General features: G+C 41.2%; 1 protein-coding gene across 1 annotated transcript in view; it reads left to right on the top strand.

The window, feature by feature from the left end:
* The window catches only part of ANKFN1 (ankyrin repeat and fibronectin type III domain containing 1), a gene marked incomplete at its 3' end in the record, with an annotated part of 376,329 nt that extends 362,595 nt beyond the window's left edge, over nt 1-13,734 (top strand). The window contains exon 20 of the mRNA XM_080922815.1: nt 12,938-13,734. Within this exon, the coding sequence (XP_080778941.1) occupies nt 12,938-13,734 (797 nt within the window). The remainder of the gene's footprint in view (nt 1-12,937) is intronic.
* Between the last annotated feature and the right edge of the window lie 5,929 nt (nt 13,735-19,663).

Here is a 19,663-nt window from a genome sequence, read left to right as displayed (position 1 = left end):
CCAAATATTCCCTAAGGGAAGACTGCTGACATTCCAGGTAAAGGCATCAGCCTGGAGGAGGCAAGAGCTCAGGGAATACCTCCCTCTCGAATCATGCTCTCTGGTGGGATGTGAGGAAGAGAGAGATCTTGAATAAACAAATTGGAACCCTAAAACTGACACCCAGTAAGCTCAGGATAGTCACGGACATGACAATCTAAGGAACAAGGTGAAAGAAATGCCTCATACCTCACCTCGGGAATTAAGAATGAGATCATGTAGCAAAAACATGACTGGAAAAGCATAATTTTCTACAAACTACCTTTGTGCTTATAGGCAGAAGGAAATGTAGGAAATACTATATAATATTCTTCCAGGGCAGGTTGAATTTAGTGTCATTTTCCTAGTCAATAAGAAGAATGGCCATTCAAGCGCCTTTTTTAATCCTGTGTCTGAAAGGCACTCCAACATTATAATCTCCATAATGTGATTTTAGTGAACAGTTCCGATTTATAGGCTTGTCCCATAGGGGGCAGCATGGTGCAGCACAAAGAGCCTGGGCTTAGAAATCAGAGGCCTGTATTCAAATTCCAATTTTGTTTTATTAGCTGCATGTGCCTGAACAGATCGCTACATCTGAGTATCCGTTTCCATACATGTAAAATCAGAATAGGAATGCCTCCACCTTAAGGAGTCAGTTGTGAGTAAAACTATCAAAGACACATAACATGTAACAAGAAATGTATTCTGAATATCACATTTTTATGTTATTTTCATGCAAAACCTTTAATAGGGATATGTGTCTTTCCTATAAGCAACTCTGTGGGTGCTTTTGTTTTTTAAAAAAAAATCTCAGTTTCTAAAAGTCAAAACTTGGCAAATGTGGGAGAACATGGGAAGCAGCAAATGTTTATTACCAAAGATGCCAACTGCTTACCAACTAATTCAGCAAAACAGTTATTTCAGTAGAGATTCTAGGGTGTTTTGTACTGTTTTGATTTGCTTTACTAACTTGCAAGTGGCCTTTGGGGATATAAATCAAATATCATTTGTGCTAGAAACTGATCTAATGGGAGATTTTGATAGGTACTCGAGTGCAGGAACACACACACACACACACACACACACACATACACACACACACACACACATACACACACATACACACACACGTGCACACACAGAGGTGTGGGGCTGGGGGGGGCACTCTGTAGCTGCCTAGGATTACAAAGGAGATTGGTGGCGTTAACCCATATGCTCTTAAGACCAAAGCAGGAGGTGACAGAAGCTAGTACTGAGCAAGCAGATGTGCAGAAAAGGGAAGAGAATGATGTGGGCAAAAGATGCGGATTGTTCTGGGCTGTACTTTAGTAACTGTGGTCAGAAGTCTTTATGTCCATATGCTGGCTGTCTTTATGTCCATATAAAAATACACATGGTTGCCTACCATGTGCCAGACACTGTTTTGAGTAACCAGGAGATAATGAAAAAGTAAAGTCTCAGCTTCTATGGAACTTAGTCTGGAAGGGATGGAAAGGAAAATGAAAATAGCATATCAGACCATTAAAACTCCTGTGTACAATACCAAACAACTATGATGAGGGAAGATGATGGATGCTGGGATGCTTGGCAGAAGCCCACCTCAGCCTCCATCTTAACCCACCACAGGACAAGTCAAAAATCTCGAGTTGGAGTTTCCTAAACAGCAAAATAGCAAAAGGCTTCAAGGTGGGTTGGAAGAAAGATGGAGCAGCTGGGCCAGCTTGGGGGAAAGGGTGAGTAGTAAGAGATAAGGTAGCCCCTTGGGAGCCATTGCAGGTGGGATACTGAAGGTCCCATTGCAGGTGGGATGCTGAAGGTCCCATTGCAGATGGGATGCTGAAGGTCCCATTGCAGATGGGATGCTGTAGGTCCCATTGCAGATGGGATGCTGAAGGTCCCATTGCAGGTGGGATGCTGAAGGTCCCATTGCAGGTGGGATGCTGAAGGTCCCATTGCAGGTGGGATGCTGAAGGTCCCATTGCAGGTGGGATGCTGAAGGTCCCATTGCAGGTGGGATACTGAAGGTCCCACCCTCAAGCTTGGGTTTTCTCAACTTGTGACAGAAAGGCACTAAAAGTCATAAGCAAGAATCAATGGGATCTGAATTTCTCTTAAAATTAAATTGCACTGTTGTAGGAAGAAAACACATAGGGAAAATCTGAAAAGCAGAGAGTTAAGAAGCTAGTAAGAAAGAAGAAACTAAATTTTCTGGATCGGATGCTTTAGGGTTTCATGATGCTATTTAGCTATTTACAAAAAGAGGGAGAGAGAGAAAATTTAAAAAGAGAAAGAGACAGGAAGAAAAAGGCTTCAGTAGCTGGGAATATTAAATATGAATGGCTTTGAATATTTCCACAAATATAAACATTCAGGAAAAAAGCACAATGTAGAGATGTCTACCACTCTGGAAAGATAATCGGGCTAATAATAATACAGATTTAAGATGCTGTTGGAACATGGATTGTGTCTGAAACTATAAAATGCATGAGATTTCCTAGACAGTAAATGTAAGACATGAAGAGAAACCCTGTGTAATGAATCAACAAGATGTCTTGGAGTAAGAAGGAATAACCAGGAACAAAAGATTTAAAAGGAAAGAAGAGCAAAACAGAAAACAGTGCCACAAAAATGAAAGCAGGTCAAAAGATGGACAAAGGTTAAATAAGAGCACTGTGCACTTTCTGTTCTTTTGCTTTTTTCAATAAGGAAGTCATCAACAGCCTTGATGAGAACAGTTTGTGAAGGAAGAGAGAAAGAAACATCACTAGACCTGGGTAAATGGGAGGGGACAATGTAGGACCAGAGAGACAGACTCTAAAGTCTGGGCTGTGAAAAGAAGATGAAAGGAAGGCAGCAAGGACCACGAGGTTAGAAGCCACTTCTGAAACAGGGCAAACATGCTCTCCAACCTTCCATAATTTATATAGTCTGACAAACAGATTTTCAGTTCTGTTTCCACCTTCATAGCTCATCTGCTCTCTCTATTCACAGAATTTTCCCAGTGTTTAATCATCTAGCCACGGGGTCCCAAGTGAGCTCCTCCTAGTTGTACGAGGGTGGCCTCCTCTATTTGCCCTAGAAATGCCAGACTCTCACGTTGGCCTAAGGATGGATTACACTCACTCCCTGCTGGGGGGGGGATCTGCCCAATTGCGTTTGGATTTTATTATTAACTTAAAATGTGAGTGATCATCATTCTGTTTCTTAAAACATAATTCTCTCTTGGGTCCATTTATTTCTATGAAGCCAAAATTCCTTGGGCTGTGAAACACAGAGACATGAGAAGCAGCAAACAGCAAATAGGACCTATTGACAAGAACACACTGTGGAGCATAAGGGAGAAACGGTGTCCCATCCCCCCCGCATAAAAAATGAAAGCACAGATTCCATTCAGAGCAATAGAATCTGTCCTGTATCCTGTCCTCTTCATAAGTGCGACTTGGAAATCACTTTTGAAGAAAGAAAACCCAGCTGAGACAAACACACACACCCCCAAACTGGGTTACTCACAGCACAAAGTTCTCAGCACAATTCCATTCTATGTGGTTGAGCTTCTTGGACCTCTAAGGCGCCTTCTGAAAATGAGAGCCTATCATAGACATCGTCCCAGTGCCAGCCCAAGAGTCTATCATAGTTGTTGAGTATGGTGGATTTGTTTGTGCAACTCTGATTAGCATGAGAACAGGGATAGAACTCTAACTTCCCAATTCTGTGTGGCTTTCAAAAAGAAAGAACTCCTCTGGGTTGATTAAAATGAAGCATCTCCCAAGGGCCCAAGGCAGAATGTTGGCTCCAAGAAAAGGCAATCCACAGCAAGGGGAAGAAATTTGCTCCATCCCATCGGCATTTTCTCCCACCCTATTTCTATGGGTACAATGTCACAGGAAGCAGTTTTTTTCCCCTAACACTAATGTTTCTCCTTGTGACACATGGGTGAGACAATGGAGGGAAAGTCGGTGTTGTTTTCTTCAAATGTCTTTGAAGATCATCCCATTCTTCCAAATGTGAAACTTCCTGACAACCTTTCCCCAGAAGAGGTCAGAAACAATATGGCATAAACCAGATGGTCCCTTGGGGTACTTTTTCTCTTGGGAAATTAGAAAAATAAACAAAACTACCTAAGGATTGATGAGTCAATGCTTTTTTATTTATAAATTATTTCTGTTCTGTCAAACACATGGAAATAGATTCAGTAAGGCACATATATGCATTATATATGGATAGTAATATATTCCACATGGATACAGAATTTAGGGAAATATGACCCGAAGTTCTGTTCTTTCTGTCTTACCACTGCCTCCCACCTTTAAGAAAAAGAGCAATAACTTTGAACCAAAAAGTTTGTTTAATTTGCATAACACCCATGGAAGAAATGACATTTCCAGAAATGTCATGTCCCCATACACTCTTAGGCCCCACAGCAACTCCACTGTGCTGTTGTTGGCTTCACCTCCTAAGACCAAAAGTTGCAGCACCCAGCACTACAGCAGGAAAACCAAGCTTCCTCTCCAGCACTAATAGTATGAGCAGATCCTCATCCAGCTCCTCCCAGGTCAAGCAGAGAACTCAGATCCTCCCAATCCTGGCCTGCCTGATGCCCTCCAAAGGAAAGTAGGGAGCACCACCAGGTTGGGTAACAGAAGCTGGGAAAGGTGCCTACCATGAAATACCAGGAGTATGTGGGAGGGAAGCTGCATTCTGCATTCTCTTCCTGGAGGAGAGGAAGTAGCAGTGACCTAAGTCCTTAGAAATTATCTACTTGATGCCCTGCGTGCCTCCTGGAGACTCTCCCAGCCTGTTCTGGGAGGGCTATACTACTCTAAGTAAGAGGTTCCATTATGTGTTCCAAAAAATAACCCAACAGTAATGCAAGTCAAATATTAAGATGCAATCCTACCAGAATAGCACTTCCTTAAGGCAAGATATTTAACACTGCATTCTCTGGCTCTTTTACACCACCTTCCTGAGTTACTACAGTTATAACTAAGTCTCCTCTTGATTTACTTCTGACCTATCATGCTATAGGAGTTATACAGTAAACTATATAATTTACTAGCTCACTATTTAATCTGGTTATGAAATGCAGTGCTGAACATCACGAAGGAAAGCATTGCTCTCCCTGATCATCAAAAGAATCCTCTCAACAAACTCCTGAAACATATTTAAATATTCATTTACAGTCTCAAGTAGTAATCTTCATCCCTCAATGATACCAATACCTCCTGCCTATATGGTACTTGCAGTGTCTTTAAAACATCTATTTAATCTGCATAACACCCATGGAAGATGAGCAGCCTAACCATCTATGCTACAGACAGGGTTCAGACAAGCTAAGTAATTTGTTTAAAGAAACAAGAAACAAGACAAGCCTTTAGCCAGGGTTTGTCTCATTTTTATCAACTGTTCTTTCTGCATATGCCAGTGGCCTCTTGGTTCCAATGTCACCAATGTTAGAGAAATGGCATGAATGCTTGTGGTCATGAATTTCTGTGACACACCAGGTAAATTAGATCTTTCTGGGTTGTTCCTTCCTAGAGTGCTGCTTTTCAGATGTGATCAGCCTCACTCCTCTTTATGTGCCCAGATTTCCACACACATTCTAATTTCACTAGAGCTCATACACAGAAGAGGCTAATGCCAGGATGATGCTGGGGAGAGGCCTGTGCTCTGCTCTATGGACCCTTTTGCTTACCTTGTTCCTCTGATCCCTTCACTGAATGAAGTTAAATCTTTACTAACTAGAGATAAGGAAGACAGTGTGCATGTTCTCCACAGAGTTCACAGTCCAAAGGAGAGAAATATGAGAGAGTGGATTGTTTATAATGAAACTTGGTAAGGGCAGTAACACAGATATTTAAAAAACACTCTAAAAGCTAAGAGAACTGAGGGACTAGTGCCACCTGGGGAAGCTAGTGTGGGCCTTCCCTAGAGACCAGATCTTTAAATATGGCTCACCACTGACAATTTACATCGGCTTCTCTGAAGTTTCATTCTATACTCCTCCATCTTCTCTAAACAGTAACTTCTATTTACAGTTACTTGGAAGCTGGAGAGATGGCTCAGGAACACTTGATGCCCTTGCAGAGAACCAGAGTTCAGTTCCCAGCACCGACATATAAGCTGCCTCACAACCTAAACCTCCAGCTCCAGGGGATCCAATGCCCTTTTCTATCCTCAACTGGCACCTGCATGCACATACATATACACATACACATACATGAAAAGTAATTAAGTCCTTTTTGGGGGGAACAAATTGCTTTAGTCAAGTAATTGACTCATTAACTAGAAGGAGAAAGACACTATCAAGCTCCTGCGGAACCACGCCTTGTTGCAGGCATTTTACTGTCTGTTTCTAGTGGATTGAGTCCTGGAACTTCTACACCCAAACCTTTGCATCCTGGAATTGTGGCCATATTTTTTTTTTAAAAAAAAGGATCTTGCAGATACAACTAATGATCATAAGATGAGATCATTCTGAATTATCTGGGCCCTTAACCAATACCAAGAGTCTTCATGAGAAATAGAAGACACAGACACTGAAGAAAAGCTATGCGATAACAAAAATGTAAAGAATGCTACCAGAAGCCAGAAGAAGAGCCTCTTCTTTTCCCCGTTAAGATCTGCCAGAAGGAACATGGTCCTGCTAGCACACAGAGTTTGAACCTGGCCTTCCAAAGCTATAGGAGATGGACCTCTAGTCTCTCCCTAAAGCCATCAGTGCCGGCTGTGCTAAAGCAGTGACAGGAAAACCAACACAAGTCTGGGCAGCAGCAATGGCTAGGCTCACTTGCTGGGGACTTAACTAATAGAGCTCTGTGCCAGTCACTTAGATGAACCAGATCCCTATTATGAGAATGCATCCAGTGCAAACCCATGGAAATTCTTAGGTGGATATCAGTCTCTGGAGAAGTATGATTCTGTGTTTGGGTACTGATCCTGCCATTAACCAGCTATATAAGATGAAATATTTAATAAACTTCACTATTTTCATTGGCAAAGTGAGGGGAAAGCAAGCATTAAACAACACTGTTTGGTGACTTTGTGTTACAGATGACTCATGGTAAGTAAATACCAGATAGTGTTATTGCTATTAGGATATAAACAAGCACATAAAGACAGCTTCACTAGCCACAGAGGTAGGGAGGGAAATTCAACTAAAATCAATTCCTAATTCTTTGCATGGGTCTGACTTCAAATCCAGCTTCAGACCTTCAATTAACCTCTCTTGCTGACTCCTAAGGCACCTGCTCTAGCCATCACCAGAAAGGAGTAAGAATCATAGTTTTATATTTCTCTCAGTGCCTGATCCCCGCCTTCTTCCCACTGAAGATCAGAGAGAGAACTGTCTAAAGTGTATTTTAAAACAACGTGGCTGAGGATATAGCTGAGCAGTGGACCACTTGCCTAGTACATACAAGACCCAATGTTCGGCATCAAAAATTAAAAAAAAAAAAAAAAGACAAGGATGAAAATCACTGTTTAAGCCTTTATATTTATCCTCTTCTTTTAACACATTCACACACACACACACACACACACACACACACACACACACACACACGTACTTTCCTTCAACCTTTCTACCACAACATGTTCCCATTTAGTCTCCTGGATCCTCTTGCCATCTCCTCAAACTCAACTTGTTCCAGATTAAAATCACCATTCTCTCTGCTGCCCAACCTAAACTAGGGTCACAATATAACTAGCAGTCCTGGTTTACCATGTCTACCTTTGCAGACGTCCTGAATTCGGGCATCATGAATGTTTTCCTAATGGTCTGAAACATTCTTCCCTAGAACTCCCCTGATCACCAAGATCTCATTGTAGATTCACAAGTACTTGCATTAGATAAGCAGGCCCTGACCATCTAAGCAGAAGAATCTCCCTCCCAAGTCACTCACTAGCTAAAAGCAAGGATCATGTTATTGGCGGATCTTTGTATTCTTTAGAGCTCATATGTTCTGACTTATTTGTTGTCTAATTCACACCCTATTAGATGCTTAAAAGAAGAGTTCTTAACCATCTGGCATAAGCACATATTCAGTAAACATCTTAGAATGAATGGCTTTCCTGTGCACCTTCTTCCCCCACACAAGTGCTGTACTGCTCAGCACCACAGCCTGAGGAAGAAAAACATCGAGGAAACATACAGCCTAGACCTCACTTACGGCTACCCTATATGCTCTCCCTTCCTCATGGTTCTCTCATTCTTTACCTGATACATAACTGTTCTGCATCCCTCTTCTTATCTTGTCTGCTCTTCAAAACCCTTCAATAATTACCCATTGGCTATACAACTTGGGGCTAGCTTTTATCTAAGTTTCTCATCTTCTCCGGTTCCACCTGCTTTTTAAATTACTCTCTTAAATTTTTGTTTTCAAACACTTATACACACAGAATTGCAGAAAGCTTTTGTGTCTCCTTCCTCAACCCCATATTAACATTTAACACAACACTTAGACATTATCAGAAAAAGAAAATGGATATAACCCCCACAGCAGGTATAGATTTCCACTGCAACACAAATGCTCATTGCGGTGTGTATGTAGCCATAAAATAGTCTCACATGTGTGGCTTGGCACAGTTCTGTCACATAGTTGGCAGTGGCTAACTGCCACCATAATCATGATACTTACATGTAACCTTAAGACAAAATTCTCTGTTAGCCATTCATGGCCTCTCCACTCTCCTAGTCCTCCCCTTGGTAACCCACAGTGTTCTTTATCTCAGTGTTCTAGCAGAACATTACACATATAGAATTCTCTTCTTAACTGATAAAAAGTATTCCATAGTATGGGTGTGCTACAATTTAGCCATGAATTCATTGAAGGCCATAGTGGAAATTTATGTTCTTACTATCAAAAAGGCTACCATGAACATCTGTGTACAAACAAGCCTTAATTAAGAAGCAAAACGACAACCCTTGTAAGTGTGCAGCCTCATTTTTGACCCTTCCATTGTGGCCTCGGGTCCCCCAAATTCCATCCCTGCTGCCCAAATTCTAACTAAACGGACTTGCTTGTACTGTTTTCATCTTTTCGATTTATAATCCTCTCATCACTACAAGTATATAGATTACAAAAGTCTGCCTTGAATCATTTTTAGAAGGTGGATAAAGAAACAAACTAATATAGAATAAACAGTGAGGGGAGAAAATAAATAAAAGATAGTGACTGACTTTATTCCAATAAAATGGTATCTCTTTTTCCCTCTAGGACTGTGTCCTATTTGCTATACTCCTCTCAGAAAGCCTGTGTTTTTGCCATAGTCCTAGTCAGGATTTGTATTCCTGCACAAAACATGACCAAGAAGCAGGTTGGGGAGGAAAGGGTTAATTCAGCTTACACTTCCACATTGCTGTTCATCACCAAAGTCTGGACAGGAACTCACACAGGGCAGGAACTTGGAGGCAGGACCTGATGCATAGCAGGCCATGGAGGGGTGCTGCTTACTGAATTGCTTCCCCTGGCTTGCTCACCTTGCTTTCTTATAGAACCCAAGACTACCAGCCCAGGGATGCCACCACAATGGGCCCTCTAACCCTTGATTCCTAATTGAAAAAATGCCTTAGAGCTGGATCTCATGGAGGCATTTCCTCAGCTGAGGCTCCTTTCTCTGTGATAACTCCAGCTTGTGTCAAGTTGACAAACAAAACCAGCCAGTACACTGAAATAGCATTTAATGCACCTAACTTACCAGTAGGTATACAAGTCACCTGTAGTTAAGGTGGGAATCAAGACACACACACACACACACACACACACACACACACACACACACATACACACACACACACACACCATGAGTGTGAAATAAGCAGATAAGGGTTAGGAGAAGGGAAATGGAAAAAATTCTAGGTAGCTATGTAGTCTCTAACAGAAAAGTCCCTGATGCTGACTCCTTGACAAAATATACTTTATCTTTGTATTTCTCAATATTCTATGTAATAACCACATCTAACTTCCCACCATAAACAGACTAACAGGGTTGTCTTGTGGTTCGATTTGGTTCATTCCTGTCGTATATTATAATCAGTGAGCAACTCCTGAACATGGACTCCCTTCAGAACTCTACAAGCGAACTGTTTTCCTTTTCTTCATGCTCCTGTGCCTTGTAGGTCTTCCTTTGACAACATTCTCAACCACAAGACGATGTCTAGCTTTTCACTACTATAAATCACACTGCAGTAAACAACTTCTAAAGCGCCTCCATGTGCACGTGGTGACAATTTCTCAAACAGATAGCCAAAAGAAAAAGACTTGTGAGGACACATCATATGGATATTTTTCACAGATTCTGCGAAATTGCAGCCCACAGAGCTGAACCAATTTAGATCCTTCATCATTATATGAGAGTTTGTGATTTCCCACACATCAATTACACACAATATTCTCTTTCCCTCTCCTCTCCCCCTCCCCTCCCCTTCCTTCCCCCCTCCCTCCCCCTCATGTCTGTGTGTGTGTCTGTGTGTGTCTGTATGTGTGTGTCTCTGTGTGTGTGTCTATCTGTGTGTGTCTCTCTGTGTGTGTCTCTGTGTATGTATGTGTCTGTGTGTGTATGTGTCTCTGTGTGTGTGTGTCTGTGTGTGTGTGTCTGTGTGTGTCTCTGTGTATGTATGTGTCTGTGTGTGTATGTGTCTCTGTGTGTGTATGTGTCTCTGTGTGTGTCTGTGTCTGTGTGTGTCTGTGTGTGTGTCTGTGTGTGTGTCTGTGTGTATGTGTCTCTGTGTGTGTGTGTCTGTGTGTATGTGTCTCTGTGTGTGTCTGTGTGTGTGTGTTTGTGTGTGTGTGTCTGTGTGTGTGTCTGTGTCTGTGTGTGTCTGTGTGTGTCTGTGTGTGTCTGTGTGTGTGTCTGTGTGTCTCTGTGTGTGTCTCTGTGTGTGTGTGTCTGTGTGTGTGTCTCTGTGTATGTATGTGTCTGTGTGTATATGTGTCTGTGTGTGTGTGTGTGTATGTGTGTGTGTGTGTGTGTGTGTATGTGTGTGTGTGTGTGTGTGTGTGTATCTAAAGTGGGAAACTGCCTCTTTGTTCGGCCCTGCTTTAGGAACTGCCATCTAAACTGAAGCTAGCGTTCTGATGTGAGTGTGAGTCGGACATTTCTATGAGTTACTCTTCCCAAGTGCTGGTCCTTATCTTTTGCTCATTTTCATTGTCTCTGTCTTATAGTTCTTTATGCAAGTGGATTTTAACTTGTTGTTACACTGCTATTGTTCTTTTCTTACAGCCTGCTTCTCTCTAACTTTGCTTACAGTGCAATTTGTTTTATAAAACATTTACGTCAACCCCATTGGCCACTTCTTTAGAGTTCAGGGCTGTATCTTATTTCAAAAGACCTCCTCAAGCAAAATTGCCAATACATTGTTTCCTAATATTCTGGGATTTTTTTATTATTATGTTTATCCATATGGGATTTATTTCTATGTATGGAATGTGGTAGGACTCTTATTTATCTTACTAAAAGGGTAGTCAACTGTTACAGCACTATATAGTGAATAATCTATTTCACTCTCCAATTTGAAATGTTATCTTTATCACATTATCTTTATCACACAAAACTATAGCTGCTTTCAGGCTTTCTTATATTCTACATATCTATCCATCCATTCACATACTGACACTGTAAAGTTTGAATGAACAAAGCTCTATAGTCTGGTTTATGTGGCTATCCATCTCTTCTCTATTGTGTCTTGTTAAAGCTGATTATGCTCACAAATCTCTTCTAGATGATTTTTCAAACAGTTTATTGAATTCTATTGTAAAACACTATGAAAACTTTTTTATTAGCATTGCTTTAAATTTCCAGTGTTTTTAAAGAAGTAGACTATTCAATATACAGTGCTGTAACAATTGGCTATCCTTTTAGTAGAATAAGCACGGGTCCTATTTATTCTATACTCCATATATAGAAATAAATTCCATAAGGTTAAGTACAGTAAACAAATCCCAGAATATTAGAAAGTGATGTATTTGTAATTTTGCATGGCAAGGCCTTTCCAGATAAGACATACACTTAGAAAGAGGCGGTTGATATATTTAACATAAATGCTTGGTAAAATGTTTTCACAACTACCATGTACATTATTCACCAAGTAGCAACTATGAGTTTACCACCATGGGAAAGCCAATGGACTTCAGATGGCATGTGCCATAAAAACTGTATGACGTCATTGAGGAGAAAGAAACAACTACTGCATGAGATGACAAATATAGAGCTAACTTTTAGCTTGCTCCAGACTGTTACCTAGACCTGGAAATGGCTTCTGCCTCACTTTTGGTTGTTTCTTCTTTGGGCTTTTTTTTTTTAATGTTCATATACTGAATGTTTATATTTATAATCAGTAGCTTTTAGTCTCCCCAAGTAAGTTTCAATATCATCATCACTTACAGATAAAGAAACTGAAGTTCAAAATAGTAATTTTTCCAAGGTCACAGAAAGAGGTACAGGGCATCTAAGATTTGAAACCATTTTTCCCATCTTCTGCCACCAGTGTCTCCTTCCTTTCCCCCTTTTTAAATCGCTGCTATGTTGTCAAATGTAAAATTTGTCTCTGAAAGCGGAAGAATGAATAACACCCAGCTTTGCTTCTCTTCCATCCTCTCTAACAACAGATACCAGAAAATAACCATAGAATGCATATGTGGGGGATGAGGGACTGTCCCTGGCAGCTACGGTTCAGACTGGAGCTAGCCTTTGTTTATTTTACCTTTAAACTAAAATGAAAGGCTTCTACATAATCTGCCGAGTCCCGTGCTCAATGAAAATGTACAGCTCTTGGTCCACGCCTTAAGAATTTCAAAATGTGACCAACAAGCAAAGTTGAGTGCCTTTCCAAGCAAGGGTTGAACCTACTTAAGCCTATGAATCAGACTGTCACTAACAGTCATCTTCTTTCTCACATCTGTCCCTGGTTTTGCAGAGTCACAACCCTGCTCCGATGAAGAAGGCTGCTCAGAAGTCTTCCTCCCGACAGACAGTGACTATGACTCCAGCGATGCCCTGAGCCCACGAGACCTGGACCTGGTTTACCTGTCATCACATGACATTGCCCAACAGGCCCTCAGCGGCCTCAGTGGCAGCGCCCCAGATGTCCTACAGGTGCATGACATGAAAGCCTCCATGGGACCTGGCCAGGACCCTCAGGGCCCAGTACAGGGTTCCGACACCGACCATTCATGTGTAGAGTTTCTCCACAGCCTGACCCTCACGGGCTTGGCACCCAAGAATTATGCCAAGATGGTGCCAGGCACAAGGCCACCGTTGGGCTTCCTGGGAAAGCGGAAGCCAGGCAAGCACCAGCACTATGGTGGCTTCAGCCGCCACCACCGCTGGCTGCGCATGCACAGTGAAACGCAGTCGCTGTCACTCTCCGAAGGCGTTTACACTCAGCACCTGTCTCGGGCCTGCGGCCTGGCTGAGGATCCTAGAGAAGCAGAGGGGTCAGGACCTGTGGTGGATGGGCCCCGGGGCCTGCCTCTGACACACGCAGCCAGCCTCCCAGAGGAGCGGAGGAGCTGCCTCCAGGACCCAAGGCGGCCACTGCACAGAGTCTATGTGGAACCCTATTCCAACACTCTCGCAGGCCAGGACACAAAGCTGTGGACCAGCTTGAGCCCTACCCCTGTAGGTCGCAGCAGCCTGCCAAGCTCCACTAGTTCAGAGATGAGTCCAGACCCGGCATCCCCAGTTTCAGAAATACTAAGCAGTATGCTTTAGGGTGGCCCACACCTGCTACACCTTGCATTTCTTCGCCATAGCCCTATCCTGTCCCCCTGTGTCCTCACCTATTTCAAAGAATTGCAAGTTAAAACTCTAACGGTCACACATACAAGGCTTTTTTTTTCCTCCCAAAATAGGCAACAGGATGGGGGAGCGGATCCCACCGGGAGGGGATCCCACCCACCTCACCCTAGAAAATGTATGGAGTCTGAGGCCCGTGATTCAAATGCGTAACTCCTTCTGTGGCACCTGTGGCTGAGATAGGCCAGCCCAATGAGGACAACTAAACCCTGGGCTGACAGTCCTTTAGTAAGCTTGTGGTGAATGAAAGAGTTCAGCAGGTAAAAATAAGAATTAACATTGCTATTCCCTCCAATCCAAACTTTCAGAGGATGCAACCCATGTTGCATCTCAAGAGCAAAGATTCAAGTAGACTTGGGCTGGGTTTTCCCTCAACTAACCCAGGAGGATATTCTAAACCACGGGGTCCTCAGGACTCCCCAGGTCCGAGTCTATCCATCAGCACTTGACTGGTTTAGTGGTCTTGGAAAGTTTTTTTCTTTATTGAGTGTTATGTGGAGAACACCAGAAACAAACGCTTTTCTAGCCCTGGTTTGTTTGGTTTGTTTGCTTGTTTTTGTTTGTTTGTTTGTTTGTTTGTTTGTTTGTGATAGAACAGGGCAGGAAGCAACCTTCCTGGCAATCTTAGCCTATTCTGTCCTGACAATGAGCAGTAAATTATCCCAGTGTGCAAGGGATAAGTGTGCTGGATTAAGTGAGAGCCTGAATTACAGCAATGAAATCAGGGAAGAGAAAAGGCCAAAAGTTCCTTTTCTTTACAGCAAACTGAATGAGTCCATGGTGGCTGTACCATTTAGAAGGGCAGTGAATGCCCATCAGATTTTAAACTGGTCAGATATTGAACAAGAATGTGTTTACCAGATGTGGTGAGGTAGTGATGGGCTCCTCTAAGCACCAGAGGCACCTCATTCACCCATCACCCTTTATCCTCAAGACTGTTAAGGGCTGGGGTGGCTGGGGTAGCTTTTACCCTGTTTCTTGTAGAATGAGCTTTCCCCCATGGTCATCTGGCCCACTGGCCACATGGGAAGTCTTCCCTTAGTAACTCCAGCCCATAGTTTACACCAAGCATGTGCTCAGTAAGACCTGGAAATCCTGCTTTCCCCACACTGCTTCCTACCTGAATTTCTCAAAAGTGAGAAGAAATTCAACCAGAAACCACTGCAAGTTCAACAAAGGCACAGTTCTCCTAAAGCCAAGACCAGTTCCACCCATGGCCATTCTAAAGGGTCCTTTTCTGAATAACAGGCCTTCCAGTTAACTACTGTTCTGTTATCCTGCTCCTGACTTTGCAGACGTATGTTACTCTTGAAAGTTTATGCAAACTCTATGTCCACGATGGTGTTCTAATTCTTTCTGTTTGAAAAACAATTGAAATACAATTAATTATCCTGTGCAAAACCATAGCTTTGGCCAATGACCTGGAAAAACAAAGCTAATGGCCTCAGTGTTTTTTTTTTTTTTTTATTTTTATTTTATGCTTAGTGAACTCTCAGAGAATTTTGATTAAAATGTCTGCCAGGCAGAGTGGCACATATCTTTAATCTCAGAACTTGGGAGGCAGAGACAGGCAAATCTCTTTTTAGGTCAGCCTGGCCTACAAAGTGAATTTCAGGACAGCCAGGGCTGTACCACAGAGAAACCCTGTCTTGAATAACCAATAAATAAATAAATAAAATAGAGTTTTTGCCATACCAGGGAGGATTTTAAATTTCAGTTTTCTTCTGTCTCTGTGAATTATGAAAGGAATGAGGTTATGTATTTTAAGTCCTTGGCCTTACAAATAGGTCACTTAAGGCCAGAGAAGTGAAGTGATTTACTGAAGATTGTAAGAACTGATTTAATGTTGTGATTAGAACTCAAAAAACTTCCTTTATAAAGATACACCTCTAGAAATTGGTACATACTTTGTCGACCAGTGATGGTCTAACCTTTGCTCTTTATGTCATAAAACCATTTACTTCTTATGCCAAAATTGACTCTGTGTTCAACATTTACCTAACAAGTTTTTAATCACTGGAGAGCACAGATCGTATCAGTAGACAAAGTCAACAAATTAAAACCAAATGTAGGAGAAGTGGCCATTCAAATTATAGCTCCTCATTAATAGCAGAGATGACAGAGTTGTCTACACTTGATTTTTACTCAGTACTAATCAGAAGAGAGGTCAGACCCACTGAGGGCATTTGTAAGGTGAATTTCTAGAACTATCAAGAACAGAGAAGTGAAGCAACTCTGATCCTGACATTCTACTGACATCAGGGACAGTCTGTGACTTTAAATTAGATGCAGAACCTTCAACAAGGAGTCGAAACATAAGCTCACCTGCTCTGCCAATCTTTTGTTCAGAAAATTCTGACTTACTAAACCCAGCCGCACTAAATAAAAACCTATTCATTTAGATTGGGTTAAAATTACTAGATTAATGTTTTCATTTTCCATGAGAAAAAGAAGCATGTCCATGGAATGAGTTACGTGCAGTAGTTTTCACTGGACATGCTTAACTCAACTGAAATGTTATTTGCTAACAACATTCCCATATAAAATAGTTACATTGCAGCCTCAATAATTACCTATTTGTTCTAAGAAACAGGTTTATGCCTGACCTCACTTTGAAAATTTGTGAACCGACTTTAAATGAATGCATTGTGGGAGAAATGACTGTGTTCTCCAATTCACAATTTTATACTGATGATACATTTTGATGACATATGCATTTGATGACATATACATGGGTAATTTAGAATACTATGATTTTGTTGCTGTTTTTGTTTCTGTTGTTGTTTTATTTTGGAAATGATGAACATGACCCTTTAACATTTTCAAATACAGTCCAAGAGGCTCTTGGGGAAACTTTCCTATCCAAAATGGAATGTGAATCTCCCATATCTTTTTATGTTCTCAGTTGGACAGAGAACCAAAGAGGCAAGAATGAAACACATTCTGAGGCCACAGAGCACTCACAGTTTAAGAATTTAGCCACACACTAACCATACGTCATCTCATGGATAGATAGAAGGGGCGGCAGCCTGTTGCAGACAGACAGCATATGGACAGCCTATGCCTGGTGAGAGGTCTCTGGTCACACTCCTGCTGTCTATTCATGAGGGAGTTTATCCTGGAAAATGAAACTCATTTTGTGTAAGTGGAAATGCACCCACTTCCATGGCAGAGCTATCACATCCTCTCATTGCTGAGGGTACCTGGGACACAGTAATGGAAACCATTAACTCCAGGGAAGGGTTTATTTTAAGAAGCCGGGTACTTAAAGATGAGCTCCACTGGGTCTTAAGAACATTCACTAATGCTCAAAGCAATAATTATACTGAAGAAAATGGTTCCATTTTGGTTCAAAACCTGAAGCCAGTTACAAATAATATCCTGCCAGCCCCCTTTCCTGAAGGATTCCAAAGCACTTTATGAACAGCCATGACTGAAACCTTGTTGTATTCCCCTAAAGAGACCTTGTCTGGGAGCCACCTGGCAAACACCTACTCTCTCCTTGCCAGGAGATCCTGCCAGACAAGTGAAAAAGGAGACTGACCTCTCATTCATTGTTATCCTGACATACCAGTGTGTACCCTGCAGAAGGTGAGCCCCGCCCTGGGAGTCCACTCTAGGACAGGAAAGTACAGCCGAACACCCAACTCTTTGGCATCTTCTTGTTCTCCGCTCTCCACACCAGATGTACTTGTCTCAGACAAGTGTCACTTCAAGCTATCAGGGGTCTGTAGTGCGTTTCAGTACCACGACTCTGTTTCTAGCACATAGACGTTCACTAGTTTCAGGAAACGTCCACAGTAGTGAGAGGACATTACTAGCTGTGGTTTCCTAGTTTACTAAGTAAGCGTGCATCTTTGTCATGAGATACCAATTAGGGAAAGTAGTTATTAATTAACAAGAGAACACCCTTAGCAAATGTATCGTTTCATAAAGTCTAAATGGTTTCCCAGACGATTCATTAAAGCAAATTGAGGCTTCCTTGTACATCTTTTCCCCCTTGTATATCTTTAAGGAAACTTTGAAAGAAACTGTTTGGAAAGCAATGGAATCTCTTCATAAGTAGTAGAGTAAATGGGGGGGGGGGATGTCTTTCTTTGCTGGTCTCTTCTTATAAGATGTCCAAACACATGGCTCATGACTGTTAAGCTAAACTTCCATGCAGCCTTACAAACAACAAGGGTAGTGTATTTAAAACTACGTTGTATAGCTTGGAAACCTATTCTAAGATCTTAATTCAGAGTTTTTCTGAGGTGTTGGACTTTGCCATTAGCAAAAAGTATTTTTAGAGAAAACTCCATTGACTGTTTATGAAGCACTGACGCTTGCCATGTTTCAGGTCTGCTGTTTCTGCCGTCCACAGTACTCATACTTGTGTTCCAACTGTGTCTTCTGCTACCACTGATGGGAAATTTGTCAAATGGTGATTCAGTAACATAATTAGCTTTGCCTAACAATTGAGTAAGCAATTTTTTAAAGGGGGTTTTATTTTGGGAAAGAAAGTAAAAAGTTTGTTGTTGTTGTTGTTGTTGTTGTTGTTTTGTTGTTATTGTTTAGATATTTTGCGAGGTCTTTCTTTTCCAGTTGTAAACAGTTTTGATTTCCACAAAAGCCAATATTTAACTTAGTAGCAATGTTATGAAGCTGCTAGGTAACGCTCTTACTTCACTTCCTTCAATGCATATGATTGTCTGATTAGACTCTCGTGGCAACCATTAGCTAATAACTAATTTGCAAAGGAAAGTCTGGAGACTTATTGTCATCTGATTTTCTGTGTTGCTTCTTGCCTGGGGACAAATCAGATGTGTGGAGATAATCCATGTCTATGATCATAAGCATCATTTGATGTTTGTGATGGAAAAAGAACCAGTGTGTGTGTGTGTGTGTGTGTGTGTGTTTTACGTGTTGCAATGTGTGAGATGTTTCATAGAAATCGTAATTTAGGTGATATTGTATTATACAGTGTTCAATTGCTTCCTGCCTGATATACACAAACTAACCTGGCTGATTATTGTTCTTGGTCCAGAACTTATTGTATCCTATTGCCCTGTATGAAACTAAGTGTATGTTAAAATTTAGACTTCAGTACATTATCTGCACAATTTTGTGTGCTTTATACCTCTGTAAATATGCAAATGAATCCTGTGTGGTGTGTTCAATGTGACCTCCAATCTCAAAACAATAACATTTTATAGTATGTACATTTGAAGACTATTTGAACCTTTCAAATGGATATTGTGAATGGCCAGTACCCTTGGTCAAACACAATACTGGTAAAATGCATGCCTCTTTAGGAAATAGTCAGGAATTAACAAAAAATAGGATAATTTTTAATGGCAAGTATTTTTGATAATTTCCTACCTGCTTCACTGTATTTTCAAGAAAAACGATGTCAACATAAGAAATGCTAGTTATCCATGGGAATGATTTTGTCTCATAAGCATTAAATATACTTGATGTTCTACCGCAGTATTGTTGAGATCTATGTCAAGCATAAAGATGTCAAAAGTATCTTTGATTCTTTACATAATTTTTTTTTGGTGTTTTAAAGGTAGTTCGTGAACTCTTTGTCTTCAGAGTGAGAAATGTCAACTCAATAATAAACTAATTGAATTCTCAGTAGTTGGTTTACCTAATGCTTTTTCCAAGTCTCAATGAAGACAAAAAAAAAAAAAAAAAAAACTTTAAACCTGAGTTTTTAAAATCTTCTCACTAAAAATGTGTAAGCTACTATTTGGGACACTGTTTTGACCAGTGTCAGCAAAATCTACCCAGTTAGTTCTTGATTAATTGATAGCATCAGGACATTTCTCTTTCTTAATTTGTTATTGCCAAGTATTGAAAA

This window comes from Micromys minutus (genome assembly GCF_963924665.1).
Source record: "Micromys minutus genome assembly, chromosome: 10".
NCBI classification, from domain to species: Eukaryota; Metazoa; Chordata; class Mammalia; order Rodentia; family Muridae; genus Micromys; species Micromys minutus.
This window is presented reverse-complemented; position numbering and strand designations above follow the sequence as displayed.